Source organism: Mustela putorius, unplaced genomic scaffold, assembly GCF_011764305.1.
Source record: "Mustela putorius furo isolate JIRA1106 unplaced genomic scaffold, ASM1176430v1.1 tig00003850_pilon_pilon_pilon, whole genome shotgun sequence".
Lineage (NCBI taxonomy): Eukaryota > Metazoa > Chordata > Mammalia > Carnivora > Mustelidae > Mustela > Mustela putorius.
This window is the reverse complement of record NW_025422002.1, coordinates 10,686,769-10,704,533: the sequence shown is the minus strand read 5'-3', so window position 1 is coordinate 10,704,533 and position 17,765 is coordinate 10,686,769. Positions and strand designations below refer to the sequence as shown.

The 17,765-nt window shown below is 50.9% G+C and overlaps 1 protein-coding gene across 11 annotated transcripts in view; it reads left to right on the top strand.

Annotated features, from left to right (window-relative positions):
- The window catches only part of ATP2B2 (ATPase plasma membrane Ca2+ transporting 2), a 365,479-nt gene that overhangs the window by 283,011 nt on the left and 64,703 nt on the right, over positions 1 to 17,765 (top strand). For all 11 annotated transcript variants that reach the window (XM_045063309.1, XM_045063308.1, XM_045063310.1 and 8 more), the window contains 3 exons: positions 5,670 to 5,867; positions 11,896 to 12,153; positions 13,175 to 13,300. In XM_045063309.1, the coding sequence (XP_044919244.1) occupies positions 5,670 to 5,867; positions 11,896 to 12,153; positions 13,175 to 13,300 (582 nt within the window). The remainder of the gene's footprint in view (positions 1 to 5,669; positions 5,868 to 11,895; positions 12,154 to 13,174; positions 13,301 to 17,765) is intronic.

The following is a 17,765-nucleotide window of genomic DNA, read 5'->3' as shown; positions in this document are numbered from 1 at the left end:
CCTCACTCCTTCTGAGCTCACCCAATTACACTTCCTCCAGGAAACCCTTCCTGGCATGGTGGTCTTACTCAGTGCAGTGTCTCCACCATGCAGTGCGATGTTTGGCTTATAGTAGGTGCTCAATAAGTATTTGTTGATTGACTAAATAAGCAAGTGGATGATTGGATGCACACTATCTAATAGGATCCTAACTACTTTCTCTATCTTGAGAAGGGTTGAGAAGGGGTGGGGGAACTTAAGCCTCTTTAGATAGAAGGAACCAGAGTCCCTGAGGCCCTGGCATCTAGGGACAGGACACCATGGCAGGTTGGCCAGCCTCTGAGTGTGCTCTCCCTTCTCCCCTCCCTAGACATCCTTGCACTTCAGCCCACTGGTGAGAAAGTGCTGCCCTCCAAGAAAGCCAGGACACCTCCCTGCACTTTCTCTTCCTGGTCCCTGGGTCTGCACTCGTCCAAAAATGCCAAGGCTCCCTCTACTCCTGAAAGAATTTCAGCTGGTACTCACTGTCCCCCTGAGCTTTCCTTAACAGCAAACATGTCCCCAGAGCCACATGAGGTCAGTGTTTGGGTCAGAGAGCTCTTAGTCACAAGTTCCATCTCCCTGGGGTCCGTACACAGATCCTTGCCTGAGCCACACATTGAGATTTTTATGTGGTATCACCTGAGTTTTTAATGTCTATGACAAATTATCATTCTGTTAACAGGTGCAGGTGCACAACTGACCAAACAAGGACTCTCTGATGGCCTGAGGCTGCCATTTGTGGCACTCAGGGCTGGGTCCAAAAGAGCTAGGAAGGAAACTGCATTCCAGGCAAAGGAATGAGGACTAACAGGGGCAAGTCTCAGAGGCTGGGAGGGTGGGGCAAAAAACCACTTGTGTCCAGGACAGCTGGATACAGAGGAAGTATGGGGTGAAGGTTCTTCCAATTGCCAATGATAACAAGTAGCCATTACAACAAATAATTCCTGTACAACCAAATTTCCCATGCTCTGCACTTGGCTTTCTCCTATCGTGCCTAATAGAACACACAAATTTCGATTCTGGTAGAAGGATTTGCACAAGTGCTGGAGGTTTTTCACCATGAAGGCACAATGACTGTGCCTGTAAATTTACAGAGAGCTTTTGCACACGTTCCTCTGTGTATGGCTCACCACCATCTAGGGGTTATTTTGCTCTCATTTTATTGATGAGGAAATTGAGTCTCCTAGGGTTGAAATTACTGGCCAAGTTCATCCACAAACCTGACTCCTCACTCAGTACTCTGTCCTCTGCCTCTTGTGCAAAAAGACATTCACACTGGAAAACCCCAGCCCCACACAGCTTCTGATATCAATTCGCCAGCACTGTGTTTCTGAATTTTCACGGCCTTGATGGTTTTGTCTGGCAATATTTGACACGGAATGTTAACTTTTAATATGCTAAGTGGTGAGATGATCTTTAATCTAAATTGAATCTCCAACACCATTCATCTCTCACATCACCTTCTGTTGTTTCTGCTCCCCAAAATAGTCATGTTAATTTTCAGTCAGAAGATGTTCCCCACCCCATAGCCTTGAGGGTTTTGCACCAGCAACCCCAGGGCTGAATCTAGCTCTCAGTTATGTTGTATTTGGTCCCGAACTGTTCCTAATGGGGAAATTTTACATGAAATTCCAAGTGTCCAGCTTCTCTTGGAAGACTGACAGATCTGCCACTCTGGGTGCACATTCTCCCACAGGAACTTAGCCCCAGTCGCCACTACTCCCTGTTGCCTCCTACCCATCTACTTCGTGCAAAACCTGCTTGGTCCTCCAGCTATGCAGATTTTCCACCCCTGCACTGTGCTCTGACCCAGGACCCAGAATCTCAGTGCCAGCTTGTGAATCCCTAGACAACAGAACCCCTGAACCATGAGCAAACTCCCAGAACTCGAGAACACCCACATTTTCAACTGGTCACCCTGTAGACTCCAGAACACTTGAATCACAGACCCTCAGAAGGCTCACCTCTCTCTGAATCAATCAAGATAGGCCCAGGAGATAGGCTGGCCCCAACATTGCCAAGCTGCTTCTACAGGAAACCCTTGTTTACCGAACCTATGAAGAGCCCCCAGATATGAACAGACCACAGCAGGACCACTTCAGGACCTGTAGACCTTAGAACCCCTGGGATCCTCAGGGCCCACTCATCCTATTGAACTCCTGTACTATCAAGATGGGGAAACAGAGGCTCAGAGAAAGGAACTGACTAGTCAAAGCCCAGCAAACTGTCATCACAGGCCAGTGTTGACTGGTCATAACCCCTTTCTTCAGAGGCCCACCACTCTCCCCAGTTCTCCCTTCTTCCCTTTATCAAAACCCACTCCCAGGAAAAAAACTAAACTCATTTATACCGTGGTGGCCAGAACTGAGGATGGCTTCCCTTTGCAGGGACTCTAAAGGAATCAGAGCTTTTATTTAAAGGATTGGGCCTAAGTAGAATAATTTCAAATGTTAACTATAGGTAGAATTGAACAAAGGCGGGAAGACAAGGAAACTTCCTAAAGTTCCTAGAGTCATACTGTATCATGCCTGCTTGCTCTCTATGTGGATAGCCTAGATGGCCACTCCAGCATGGAAGGGTAGAGGCAACACTGCCATGGGCTTAGGCAGGGCTGACTTGAGTTCTCAGGGCCTGGAAGCCGCTCCAACACAGCAGACTGGTCTCATGAGGGCCTCAGTTTTCCCATCTATAAAATGGGTATAACGTAGCTCTGGAAGCCCTCATCCTTATTGCACAGGCAGAACATTGGATCTCCAGAGCTTACCTGTACTGCTAGGCTGGTGTGGGATCTCCCCCAGAGCAAGCCCCTCTGTTTCCAGGCTTTCCCCACAGGGTCTCATTCAGCCTGGCTCTTGGAAGCTGGCCATGGAGGTCTCACTATCAGCATCAGAGGAGGCTCAGTGCCTAGAATCCAGACAGGGGACATGTCTGCCTCCCTGTACCCCTGACCATAGGTTGTTGGACTCCCAGGACCACTGAACTCGTATGTCCATGGGCTTCTGGGCTGTTTGCTTCATATCACTCTTCCCAGCATGCAGCACCCAGCACCAAGCTGGGCTCACAGGTGGAGGCCTGAGAAACACAGGTTGAATGAGTGAATGAATGGATAAGTTAAGGAATGACTGTTAGAACCCTAAAACCATCTGATATTGAACCACTGGACCCTCGGGGCACCTGGATGGCTCAGTTGGTTATGTGTCTGCCTTCAGCTCAGGTCATGATCCCAGGATCCTGGGATTGAGCCCCAGCTTCGGGCTCCCTGCTTAGCAGGGAGTCTGCTTCTCCCTCTGCCCCTCCCCTGCTCACACTCATTCCCTCTCTTTCTCTCTAATAAATAAATAAAAATAAAATAAAATAAACCACTAAACCCTCATAATGGTAGCAGCAGAATATTCCAGGACTCTGACCCCAGCAGGTTAGTGGTACTGTTCTGCGGATCCCTCCAGATTCCCCCTTCTCTGGAATAGACTGAGGCTAGAAGTCTGATGGGGGTATGCCTCCCCCCAACCCCTCCATGCCCACCCTCCAGGTATCCTCATTAAGCTGCAGGTGATCTGGGGTTAGGCTGGTCTCAGAGATAGGACAGACACTGCCCACCTGTGGGGGACTGCTTGTGCTGTATTCCTCGTGATGACACCCTCTGCCAGACTCAGAACACTTGGGCATGTCACCTGCATTTGGTGGGTAAGGAGGATTCTAAGGTGCTTGGTGGCCTCAGGGCCAGGACCTGAGGGACAGGAAGCAGACCAGTCCTTGCACCCAGGACACCACGGCCCAGATGGGACACAGATCTAGTGACCAGGTCCGCCTTGCTGCTGAAGGCCACCTAGGGGTGAGGGCAGGGGGCTGCTGTCCGCTTGGGGTGGAGGGGAGTTCTTGTCAGCAGAGGCACCCAGAGAAGATGGACAGCAGGCCACTTTGTGGGGTTGTGAACAGTGAGTAAGGCAGGAAGTATGCTGGGGCACTTGTTGTGGAAAAAGCAAAGGTACACCAGTGACTTGGGGTGATACAGAGTGGCATCGAAGGAAGGAGAGAAGCAAGGAGAAGTGCTGACGTCCGAGGGCACCCAGGAGCCCGTGAGCCTGTCCTCTATCACACACCCGAATTCCATCATGATGGCTGGTATTTCAGGCTCCTCTTCAAAGGCACAAAGGCTGCAGGGTGATTTGCCAAGGTTTTGGTCATTCACCCCTTGGCGCCAGTGAGTGTGGGAGAGGACTTATGGACAGGCACATCGAGCGGGGCAGAGGGCAGGGGAAGGCCACACTGACAACATGAGCTACACCGACAGAGGGACTGGCCTGGTGTGGCCGGGGGTGGGTCAAGGGGTGGAAATACGCCTGCACGCGAGGCTCGGGGTCGGACAAAGGGGCCAGAGCACCAGGCTGGGAGAGGTGGACTTCATTCTGGAGGCCATGAGGAGCCTCCCAGTGTCGCTGAGCAGGGACTAAGGATCAGACTGGTGAGTCAGAATTATCTGGAAGTGAAGAAATGGTGGGTTGGAAGCAGACCACTGTGTCCCGGCCCTGCGTGATGAGGACTGTGTTGCAGCCTACTGGTCCACAGGATAGACCAGGACCACTGGCCTCCACTGAGTGTCTGCAACGCCCCCCCCCCAGATGCCACCTGAGCATGTCACGTGTGTCCTCTGTGCGGCCAGCTGCTCCAGGAGGGCGCTCTGCCTGTCTCCCTCATTGTTCTTGCCCAGTCTCTGGAACAGGGTTGGGCACAGAGTAGGTGCTCAACAAACACTGATCTTGTGGGTTATCTCATGAGATGCTCACAGCCACTCATGGGCTAGCAACAGTCCCCATAGCCATCGCAGAGGAGGACACCAAGGCTCAGAGAGCTGGAGGCACAGCCTGGGTTTTGAACCCAGGCAGAGGTTTCCAAGACTGTGCTCAGCGGGGAGGGCAGGGGGAAATGCAGAACAGGAGCAAGGGTGCAGTGCAAGGTGGGCCTGGTGCTGTGTATGTGCTTCCTGTGGCCACCGTAACAAGTGACCACAAACTGGGTGGCTTTGAACAAGGGCACTTTATTCCCTCACAGCTCCAGAGACCAGAGAAGTCTGGAGGTGAGGTGTCAGCAGGGCCGTGCTGCCTCTAGAACTCTAGAGCACCTTCCCTTCCTAGCTTCTTTGGGCTTCTTCGTGGCTCTGGCATTGCTTGGCTCCTGGCTGCCTCTTACCATCTCTACCTCTGTCTTCACAGAGCCTGTGCCCTCTGGGTCTAGGTCTTCTCCCTCTGTCTCTTGAAATGACATTTGTCCTTAGTTTCAGGGCTCACCTGTATAATCAGGGCGATCTCATCCCCAGATCCTTAACTTAATGACGTCAGCAAAGACCACTTTCCTAACAAAGTTCTCATTCACAGTTTCCAGGGATGAGGATGTGGACATATCATTTGGGGATGGGGTTACTATTCACCCCACTGCGTGGTGTCTCTGGCATTTCCCAGATGCACACTGCAGGCCGGAAGTGAGTGTTGGGCGCCGGGCTCCCAACTGGTGCCTGCAAGTTTCCTGCTTTGTGTTCCTCCTTTCTCTGTGCTTCGCCACAGGGGAGGGCCGTCCCCACTTGGGACAATTCCCTGAAACCTGAGCATCTCTCCCAGGCCTCCCAAGCCAACCTTTCTGCATTCTGTCCCCAGGTTTGCCGGGCACCGCTCCAGATCTGGAAAAGAGAAAGCAGATTTTCGGGCAAAACTTTATACCTCCAAAGAAGCCAAAAACCTTCCTGCAGCTGGTGTGGGAGGCACTACAAGATGTGACGCTGATCATCCTGGAAATCGCGGCCATCATCTCCCTGGGGCTGTCCTTTTACCACCCACCTGGCGAGAGCAATGAAGGTAAGACCCTGTTCCCCACCCAGCAACAAGCAGCCTGGCCACATCCCAGGGCACCCAAGTGAGGGAACATAGGCCCAGGAGGCAGGGCCTCTCCCAGAGTCCCTGGCCCCCAGTTTTCCCTCATGTGAGACGTAAGGATTGCACTGACAGTGAGAATAACCACAGTGAGCATTTATTGAGCACTTACAGCCCATCGAGCTCTGGGCTGAGATGTCATCTTCCTAAGACACCATGAGGCAAAGGCCATGATTATGCCCATTTTAAAGTTGAGGAAAACAAGGTATAAGGCACTAACTCACTCAAGGTCACTGAGTAGGTGCTGGATCAGCTACCACCTTGCATGTGGCTGCCCCAGGCTTCCTCCTCCCAGTCTCCTCTTGGATTGCATCTTTTGCACAGTGCATGAGAAGGACTTAACATCTGTGCCGCTCCTCCTGTTTCACGGTCCTGTCCCAGGGTTGGTTCAGAGTATCGTGCACACACTCATGGGGCTGATGCTGAATATGTTTCCCAAGTGAGGAGGCCCGATCTTAAGAGGGCCTCCCAAAATGTGTCCCTGCATTCTGAATGGGGACACCGCTCTGTGGACCGAGGAAGCACTGTCCCATTCACACAGAGAGGGTCCTGCAGGAGACCCACTCTTCTCAAAGTCAGAACTCAGACTCCTAATGGGAAATTTCAACTTTCCCTCATCCTTTCATTCCAGAAACCGAGCACCTGCTCTGGGCAAGGACTTTATCAACTTGATGACTCTTTCCTTTACGATGGCAAAGTCGTTCAAACCTATGTCACACAACAGAGGAAGAGAGACAGACAGACACACACACACACATACTATGGGATAAAGGGGCTCCCATAAGATATATTGTTTTGTTCAATTTTTATAATCTGATTTTTCATTAGTAGGATATTATAAACACTTGTTATTAATTATGATTTGGCATTTTCCTAATTAATGCACTGCCTAAAGAGATAATCCTACTATGTTCATTACTTCAATCAAGCAAATAAAAAGTGAATAGCTTATAAGAAATAACCACCATGGGCCTCATTTCCCCAGACAAGGAGGTGGTCTCCGAAATTCCTTGAACATGTGTCCTCTCACCCTCTCCCAAGCCTGAGTTGCTCAAGAAATGAGATTAACAAGTCTATTAGGCCAACTACCTTAATTTTATAAGTAATATTACTAAGTTGCTTTTTATCCTGCATGACCTCTTTCCAGAGAACATTTCAAGACACAAGAAAGATTTCACAAGACAAAGTCAAATAGGAAGTGAGACAGGAATGGAATGGAAGCGAATAAACCAACTATATTTGCTACTGTGTTTGAGATTTAAATTTGACTTTGAGCTTCCTGGCAGCCAGGGCAGGAAGGGAATTAGGATGACTCGCATAGCACCAGCTTCCACAAGGAGGGAAAACAGTTCTTTAGAAAGACAGCATGTCCCCTGATGGTGAATTCTTTTTTTTTTTTTTTTAAGATTTTACTTATTTATTTGACAGAGAGAGATCACAAGTAGGCAGAGAGACAGGCAGAGAGAGAGAGGAGAAAGCAGGCTCCCTGCCAAGCAGAGAGCCCGATGCGGTACCTGATCCAAGGGACCCTGAGATCATGAGCCGAGCCGAAGGCAGAAGCTTAACCCACTGAGCCACCCAGGTGCCCCTGATGGTGAATTCTGGGATAAACTTTCAATTAGGACATTATAAGAGCTGCATATTAGGAAGCAATCTTTGCTGCTTTTCATAGAACATGTAGAAGAAGATTGTACATGGTTATTTGAATAAGCCTGGAACTAAGCTAAGGGTGCAACACACAGCATAACACTAATGATAATTCTTCTTACTATTAAACTTCTTACTATTATAGCCACCACTAGTTGGGAGCGTTTATAGTAGAGATTCATTTGATCTTCCCAACAACCCTGTGGGTAGCTGCTATTATGCAGGAGCCAAAGTCCTGAGACAGTAAATGACTTGCTAGGTCACACTCTAGGAAGCAGCAGAACCATGACTCAGACCCAGACATTCTAGCTTCCGAGCCCACACTCCCATCCTCAGCTGCGTTTCCTCAGGAAGGGATGGGACTGACTCAGTGCCACCCAAGTAAGTGTCTTCCTGTGACCCAGTTGAGATTGGAAGTCAGAGGGCAGATGGTGGAGGGGGTGTGGTGGGAGCAGGAATCAAGGTCCTAGTGTGCTCCAGAAGGAGCCACCCCACAGATAGGCCTCCTAACAGATGGCTACAACCTCTTCCATTCTAGAGAGGTGGGAACCCAGGACCCGAACGGGGAAGGACTTGCCGAAGGTCACATAGCTTGTTAGGCAGTGGGACTAGATAAACCCATGTCTTCTGGTGCTTTCCACGGCCCCTCCCTGCCTCCAGCTGAGACACTAGCTCAGGCCAGGATCTAGGTGGATGAGGGTAGCTGCATATATTCCAGCCCCACAGAGTAAACTTCCTGTACTCTCCAGTGCCCAGACCCGCACATGAGCTCTGAGTTCTGGACCTTCCATGTTGCCAGGACCGCCGCCCTGCCAAGTCAGACTCAAACTTCATCAGTTATATCCAAATGAGGCTAGTGATGGACTTGGAAGATGTAGAAACTTGAAGCAGCCACAGCCCTTCCCTGTTTGCTTTCTTGGCTCAGAGACCTCCAGATATTTGTCAGAGGTACACCCATGTACATGCTAATCCCACACCTGGGATTAGCACACTCAATGCTCCTAACTCCCTACCTGTGACAGCTGCCCTAGTGTCAGAGTTCTAGCCAAGTGACAGGCACATAGTAGGTGCTTAGAAAATATTTGTGTCTCTCCAGTTTCAAGGACTCTTCTTTGATGCCAGGGCCCAGTCACCATCTAGGAAGCAGCTTCCCCATTTTATTGATGGACAAGTAGAGATAGACCCAGAGAGGTCAAACAGTTTCCCTGAGCTCAGATGGACAAAAACCAAACCCTATAAATCCCCAGGTCCAGAGAGAGCAGCCACAGGCTCCCAGACCCTGTGGCTACAATCTTTAGATCCAGTCTGAAGAATCCCCCCAGAAGAGACCTCAGCAGGCCTGCTCAGAGTCCCCTTCCTTCCCTTTCCTTATCTCTTCCCCCCAGCTGCACCAGGGGCAGTGGGCTTGTTCCCAGGGTCCAGCAGCTCCTGGCAGCTGAAGGCCTAAGCCAGCAATCCACAGCCCCACTTTCTGGCCATTCCAAGGCACTGTATGACCATCAGACAGTTCTCAGAAGGAAGCAAAAATTGATGGGCTTTTGCTGACAGAGTGCCCTCAGGACCCAAAGGCTCCTTGGTATTGAATAGGCAAAGGCAATAGGCAGGGTTGGGAGTCAAGGAAACAGAGTGAATCCTACTCAAACACCATACCCTTGGCTTCCAGAAGCCATTCCAAGGAGAGTAGCTCATGAAAGTGGAGAGAAGACCCACATTTATCGTGTATTCAATATAGGCCAGCTCCTTACTGGGCTCTGGGCTCACAAAGTCATCCCACGTTACAGCTGTCCAAACTGAGACTCAGAGAGGCCAAGTCACTTATCCAAGGTCACACAGTAGAGCCTTGATTTGAAGTTAGGTCTTAATAGCTCCAGAATCCAAATTTCCATGGCCTTGAGTTATCTGTGAGTGTCCTAAATGCTCCAGTAACTGCTGAGATATGTAATGGGGAGGGCCATCAATGAAGCACACAAGAGTCTTCCCATTTATAAAGCAAGTAGCAGAGGCAGAGGGTAACAAAAGTCCTGTAAAGCAAAGCACCGAGGCTCTACATCTCAAGTCACTACTCAAAGCCCAAAAGAGCACATTTCCATGGACTGGGTTTCTGTTTAGCAAGGTTCATCCGACTTCCCCAGTCTCTGGGGCTTCCACTGGTGTCAGTTACGATGGAGAAAGGGCACCCTGGTTCCCCTCTCCCAGTCATCACTTGATGCTGGGCTGGATGTCCAAGGTTCTCTTCCAGCCTGGCTGTGGAGCTCAAATGCATTTACACATCCCATTCACCAGGCAACAAGGAACAGCAGCTTTCACTTCGTGTGCTCAGTGAGTTGAGGGCTTTATGGAAACACTCTCTCCCTCTGTCTTCTCAGCCACCTACGATGGAATGCCTGTCCTCACCCCCATTTCCAGATGAAAAAACTGAGGCACGGTGGCAAAATAGCTAGGTCAGAGGCATGCAGCAGTGCAGTAGCGGAGCTGGAATTCAAAGCCAAGGCTGGCCCGACGTCAGTTAGCATAAGCACAACTATAATGATCATTAGCACTAAAGGCTGGTTCAGCTAAACAATTTAAAATTATTGAAGAAGGCTGAAATTCCAAAAGAAAGAGTGGCATCGAAGACCTTGTGCAATGAGATGGTTATTTACTAACCTGCAAGGAGTGATTGGTTCAGTAAAAGCCATGGAATTTTCCAATGACCTATTGCTGAGCCTCATGATTCTGGACCATCCCAAGCTTAGACCCACCAGCTAGCCTTGACCTCCGCCTCTCTGAGTGCTGGAAAACATTCTCTGATACCACTTGGCCTTTTTGCCTTTGACCCCTGGCTTCCCAGAAGCTCCTGCCAGGATCTCTTGAAACTGTTCTCTCTTCCTTGGGACTGAATCGGGCTTCCAGTCAGCCATGGGTCTTTGGCAACGTGAGGCCAGCACATGGCAGAGGAGGCCACTGGGCTCAGGGACAGTGGGAAGGCTAAGTCCAGTGTCATATTTCAGGCCTGGATTCAAACCCCAGATCTGCTATCTGACCCCAGGTAAGTAGCCACCCCTCTCTGAACCACTTCTCTTGGCTGGCTTGAGAATTAAAATGAACACTTGGTACAAGTAATTTGTGAATGGCCCAGTCCTCTGCCCAGCCACCTTGAAAGGGAACCTCTTGAGTTTTCCAGGGATGGATAGTTGGAGGATGCTGCTCGGGGTCACTTTCCATGGAGGAGGCTGTTCATCTCCTGGTGGGAAAAAGGGCCTGGGCTAGTCCTGGTTGCAGCACCCACCTTGGCTGTCCCCTCCCTTCTCTGAGCCTCAGTTTCCTCACCTGTAAGTGGAGGTAATAATTTTCCCTCCCTGGATCCTTGTGGGGATGTGGGAGGCAGGGTGTGTGGAGAAGTTTGGAGAGGCCCTAGGACTCAGCACCCCATGGGCAGGATGTGAGGCCTTTGTATCAGATGTGTCTGCTCTTTTCTGTTCACAAGGTGAGACTGTCAAGTCTCAAGCAGTCTGGGGAACTGGAATGAGGGGTTCAGTGGTGTGAGAGTGTGGGATACAGTGTCACTGTAGGACAGATAAGCAGCCCACAGCCTGGACTGTGGGTGTCCTTGCTGTGTAGTGGGAGGGCATAAATGTCATACCCTGAGTTCTGGCTTGGGCTTTCACCATCCTCTCCTGGAACCTGGAAGGAGGTCTCAGTGACTCCCATTTTGCAAAGAACACTGCAGCTCAGGGAGGACAGTGAGTTACCTAGGATCGTACAGGGGCAGTGGCAGAATTCTTACCAGCCCATTGGACACGGCTAGAGCTGTGGTTCCTGCCCCCCACCCCCTCCCCACTCCCAGGCCTGCTATCTGGAGACCAGCCTCACAGTTGCTGGAAGCACAGAAGGAAAGTGCATAATCAAAACTGCCCTCTAGGCCCTAAAGCACGTGCAGAACTGATCATCTTCATTCTGTTACATCCTCATTCCTCTTTTCTCATGAATCAGGCCTCTCCCCTGTGCTGGGTCTATGCTAGAGCCACCAGGGACCTCACCTTGACATTCAACCCTCACAATAGGTCCCAGACAAAGAATATTCATCCCTTTTTACAGAGGTGAAAACTGAGGTTCCAAAGGAGAAGTCATTTGCCCAAGATCTCACACCTAGAATGAAAGCAGGAACCTGAAGGGGTTGCCACCCAGACACACTGAATAAATTTAATAATGCTCATCTAATTACCACCTTTTTTTTTACTCAGCCAAGCTGGGATTTAATTCCAGACCTGTAGGCTCCTCCTGCTTGGCTGACCCCATCCTGCCGGCTTCCCTCTGCTTTCTGCAGGATGTGCGACGGCCCAGGGCGGGGCAGAGGATGAAGGGGAGGCAGAGGCCGGCTGGATCGAGGGGGCGGCCATCCTCCTCTCAGTCATCTGTGTGGTCCTGGTCACGGCCTTCAATGACTGGAGCAAAGAGAAGCAGTTCCGGGGCCTGCAGAGCCGCATCGAGCAAGAGCAGAAGTTCACCGTGGTTCGGGCTGGTCAGGTGGTCCAGATCCCTGTGGCCGAAATTGTTGTTGGGGACATCGCCCAGGTCAAATATGGTAAGTGTCCTAGCCACAGGGCCAGGTGTTAGAGCTTGAATCTGGGCAGAGGTGGGACAGGATAGGCAGGCCCAGAGAGGCTGGCCCAGGGAAGGGGGTCAGTCCCTGAAGGCTAATCCTGAGCCAGGATGTCTTCTGAGATCCTTTGGGAAATAGAAGGCTACATCCTAGAGGAGGTAGGATTCCAGAATCTATGTAAAGTCAGAAATGGCAAATACAGGGCACATGTGCTACTTTTCTCCCAATCTACACCTGTAGCAGACATTATTAATCAATCACAGCTCAGAGTTTAGACACAAAAGTCTTCCCAACCCAATACTCCAGGGACCACCAACACTCAGAATGGGTTTATGAGACAATATCCATTTCTTATATCTGATTGAGTTATTCTTGGTTGTCTTGGAGGTTTGAGAAGGTGTTGTAGGGAATGGATGTAAATGAGCAAACATTCTAGGCCTATAATACTGCCATAGAGAAAGTGATCAGGCTGGCTGGCACCAAAGGAGGTTTAGGCAAGATGTGTCCTAGGTAAGTCGAGGCAGAAGATGGGGGAGAGATTGCCATGCCCTCTTCACTCTGCCTGAGGGAACTTGATTTCCTCTGATAATGTGCCTGTCTTAGGGTCCCTCAGCATAGTCAGGACAGACCTGTCCCACCCAAAACAATTTCCCAAACTATAGTTGAGACAGAGAAGTATGAATCATTGAGGAAACTCGACCCCAAATCCACACCAGGCCAAGAGAAGCACTTTATAAACCAAAGTACATGCCCACTCAAGCTAGGGCGTGTACTTGTTCTTGGCCCAGCCTCTGCCTCTAGGCCTTGTGCCATCCACCTTGGCTCCATGTTTCAGTTGCCTATTGCCTGTGATGGGCACCATCTTAGTTCCACACCCTGGGACCTCAAGGCAACAGGTCCCGAATGGTGAACTTGACCTTGCAATCACACCTTTAAGGGAATGTTCCAAGACCCTCCAGCCACCTGAGATCCTGCTGAGTCTGTTGCCCTTCCCCCTCACCAGGTGACCTCCTCCCTGCTGACGGCCTCTTCATCCAGGGAAATGACCTCAAGATTGATGAAAGCTCCCTGACCGGGGAGTCTGACCAGGTGCGCAAGTCCGTGGACAAGGACCCCATGCTGCTGTCAGGTGAGATGTGGCCCAACGGCGGGCTCACTCCCATTGCCAGTTCCCGCCTCAATGCTGCAGGGCCATCTGTGTCCCTGTCATGAGGCTGGAAGTTCTCAGAGATTTGTTCCTTGGCTCCAGACCTTTTCCCCCAACAAATGTACTTTGAGCCTACTCTGCACTTGGCACTGCTCCAGGCCCTGGGGATAGTACAGTAAATAACATCAACAGAGAATCCCTGCCCTCACAGAACTTACTTTCTAGTGACATGGCCTTCTGGAAAGTCAGACACCAAAGCCTGTTCTTGTCAGGGATAAGTAAGATTCCCTCAGGTAACAGTTATTTGGGGCACCTACCATGGGCCAGGCACTGGGCTTGGTGCTAGGGAGTGAGGCTGATGAAAACACTACCTAGAGAAGCTTGTGGTGTAGTGAGAGGAGATGGGCATTGCAAAGCCCCCAGATGGTGGTAGGTATATGATGGAAATAAAGCAGAACAATGGGAGGCAGGTGGCCGAGGCGTCAGGGAAGGCCACGTTTGAGTTGTGTTGTGAATGAGGAGAGAGCTGGCTTTGTAACTTTGGGGGTGAAATGTATACCAGACGGAGGGAACAGCAAGTGCAAAGACACTAAAGCAGGAAGATGGTGAGCAAAATGGAGATGGTGGAGGGCCCAGATGTCGTGGGCCATGGTCAGAAATTTTCTAAGTGTGACGAAAATCATCTAAAATAGTTTTCAGCAGTGAACTGGTCACACGTACATGTTTTAAATCTGCCTCTGGCTGCTGCAGGGGGAAAGAGAGGAGGCAGAGAGACCTTGCAGAGGTGAGTCCCCAGCTGGATGAGACAACCCCCTAACAGGGACACACGAAGGGTCTCCTTGTCCAGCACTGCTCAGCAAACATCCTCTGAGCAGCAGCTGTGCTGGGCCAGGCCCTGTGTTGAGCACTGGACCCAGGATGACTCAGAGCCTCCCCTGGCCTTGAGAGCCCCCAGCTCACAGAGGCTAGGGGAAGCAGACGTGCAAACAGATCATCCACAGTAGAAGAGTGAGAAAGAGGTGAGAAAGCCAAAAAACAGAGCAGAACTACCCAAAGTGGAATTGCCCAGGGTTCTAAAGAGTAGGAACTCACCCAAAGTGAGGAGAAAGGGCCTCTTAGTGGAGACAAATGTGTGCAAAGACACAGAGGCCTGAAGGAATATGGGATGTCCTTGCAATACAAAGAGAAAGATTAACAGGTCTGCAGGGTAGGATGGTAAAAAGAAAAGAGAATCAGAGCTGGGGCATTTATTTATTCAGAATTTATTGGAGGAACATTTATTTAGTAGCTACTGTGTGCCAGTGGTTGGTGGGACAAATAATGTCCATGCCATCCTGAAGATTAGAATCTAGACAATAAAGAAACAAGCAAGCAAATATATAAGGTAATTTCAAATACTAAGATGAAGACATTAATTATAATGAAATAGAAACTCTGAGGAAAGGGACAGGAACCCTGTTGGTCAGGGAAGGCCTGTCTGAGGAGGTTGCTTTAGAGCTGAAACCAGCTCTAATGAGAAGAAAGAACATTCCAGGTGGAGGGACAGCAAGTGCAAAGGCCCTGGAGTCTAAGAAATCATAGAAAGCCTGAATGCCTTCTTGGAATTTAGGGCCACATGAGGGTTGTGTAAATTGTCATGGCCCTGTGGCCCTGGTTCTGACCCCCAAGCTGAAGTGGTTAGCAGAGAGGCAGTCATCCCTGGGAGAAGTGGCCCGGTGGTCATCTGAATCAGTAGAAGTTAGGTGGAGCCCCTGAGCATGAATGGATGGGTGACAAATGTTCCAGACAGTTTGGAGAAGGGAAAGGAGGGTACCTTGCAGGAGGCTGAGGAGAGAAAATGTTCAGAATCAGTGACTTGATATACCCCAGACCAGCCAAGGAGATGGGCACTGTTGCAAGGAGACTCTGGAAGAGACTTGGACGGGGCAGAGATAGATGGGAAGTCAGCTAGCCAGCCCAAGCCAAACCAACTTTTTTACTTCTAGCTTACTAGTCTTTACTTCTAGCTGGAAGCCCAGGCAAATAGTGTGGACTCCAGGCCTCTGGATGTCAGGAGACAGCAGCCAAGATCCCTTGCGAAGCCCTTGTGCGCAAGAGAAAGCAGGATGTGCTAGAGCCTGGGAGGTTCTGGTGGGTTTGTACTGATTCTTGGATTGCTGGTAATCCAGTGGTCTTCCCTGGAGCTCTATCCTGTTTCAGTATGGAAAGTATACCCGCCAACTTTGCAGAGACCCTGAGTGCAGGGAGGATGACAAAACGAAACCAAGAGGCAGGACCCACCAAGATTGCCAGAGTGCAGGGTGAGCTAGACTGAAGAAAGTGACCCTTGGCCGTGAACTGCAACACTGGTGTTCAGGAGCACAATTGCATGGGGCTGGGAGGGGCAAGCGGCTTAGCCCAGGCTCATGGAGAGATGTGGGGGAAGGGGAAGGGGGTAGAGTCAGCCCAATAGAAGGCAGTCTAATTAGAAATGGAAGAATTCTGTAATAGTTTGAACCATTCTGGACGAAAGAGGCTGCCAAAAGATAGTGAGTTCCTGGCCACTGATTGTGTGTGAGCAGAACCTTGACAGGCTGTGGAGTGCTGGGAGTTTTGTAGGGTAGACCCAAGCCCTGGATGGCCAGTGCATTCAGTGCCCTCCAAGGCATACACATCACAGATTCATCACACCCACCGTTGCCCTGCACCTCTGCTGGAGATGCACCTTAATTTGTTCCCTCCGCCCTGCCCCAGCTGAGGCTGCCCCCTCCTCCTAGATGGCCCTCTCCCTTCCTTGTTACACATTTAACTCAGGTGCATTTGCTCAGGCCCCACCTCCTCCAAAAAGCCTTCTTTGCCTACCACTGCCCTTGGACAGTCACCCCTAGACGGCTTGGGATTCCCATTGCATCCCATGGCATCCACGCTGTGCTTGGTCCATTCGAGCTGAGTTTGGCTAAGTGCAGACTGTCTCAGATAAAGTGAAAAGAAGAATGCATCCAGTCCCACCACCCAAAGAGATCTACTGGTCTCACTTGTATGGGTCCCATCCAGCCTTGGCCATATGCAGATGGACAGACACCATCATTGTTGCAATGCACCTGTAACTCCTCCTCTCACCCAGAGCCATCCAGCAGCTGGAAACCCTGAGCATGAAGTTACCAGGAGCTCCGTCCCTGGGCCCCGCACAGCACAGCAGCTCAAGCACCATCTGCCAGAGAGAGGAGGGAGGCTGAGGCTGTTGTAGAAAAGGCCAGGTTGGGCTAGACTGAGGCAGATCCGGGCTTGGGAATGAACTCACTGTGTGGCCTTGGGCATGCTGCACCCCTTCTCTTGACCTGTGAGGACCATGGGGAGGCCCCGGTGTATGATGTAGGGGAAGCCCCTCCCTAGCCCTGTGAGAGCTGACAGATGCCCATGACAGATTGGTTCCCTCCCCCCCGTTCCTTAGATGGAGCCTGGACTTGGGTGGTGAAACAGGTCTGGGTTCAAACCCCTACTGTCTTGTTTGATGGGAGACCCTGGACAAGCTTCTTATTCTGTCTGAGCTTCTAGTTCCTCGCTTATAAAATGAGATGACCCCCAGCTGATGAGGTTGTATCAAAGTGTCCATTTCCCCCTCTCTTCTCTCATCCTGAATATCTCCCCTTTCCCCCTCTCTGAGCTTCCCCCATCCAGCTCCTCCCCTCCTTCAGCCTGCATGAGCCTGCCTCCTCCAGGGAGTTTTCCTTGATTGTTCTCTTCCCCAGAGCTTTGAACTCTGGATAACTGCCATCTGGATGCTCGTTTTTGTGCATGACAGACATGTTGGACCTTTCCCTGGGCGGGGAGGCCTTGCTGGTCCTTCCAGTTGAATGCCCCCTGGGGAAGAGAGAGAGACCAGGCTAGGGGCACCTGCAGGGTCCTCATGATTGTGCAGAAACCCCCTTGGGGTGTCTGGCACACTGGTGCACCCTACAGGAAGGCCAAGAATACTCTGGCACTGGGTGCAGTCAGCCCAAGCATGCCTAGCCTGTGACCCTGGACAGGTCCATTCACCTCCCTGAGCCCCCATGTTGGTGTCTGTGCAGTGGAGGAGTTGCTGGAGGGCCCTTCCCTCCTGCCTACCCCACAGGGCTGTTGTGGGGACCCCATGCATGGATGGATGTCACTGTTCTTTGTAAATGGTACTGCCGTGAGGGGCTGTGTGGTGTGGAGCAAGCACAGCATTTGGAGGCAGAACACCCAGGTCCCAAACCTCTGTCAGCTCCAGCTGTGACCTCTGCCCCTCAGGTCCTCAGTCTCCCCATCTGACAAACAGGCACAGACCAGCCTTCAGAAAGACTTGGATATGCCCGGGGACCGGGGCACAAAGAAAATCCCAAAGGCCTGGAGCTCATCTCCCAGGATGGACAGGCAGACACAGGCCAGGCAGAGTAGAATGTTCAGGAGTCACAAGGTCACCCCTGCATGGGGTCAGCAGGGAGAG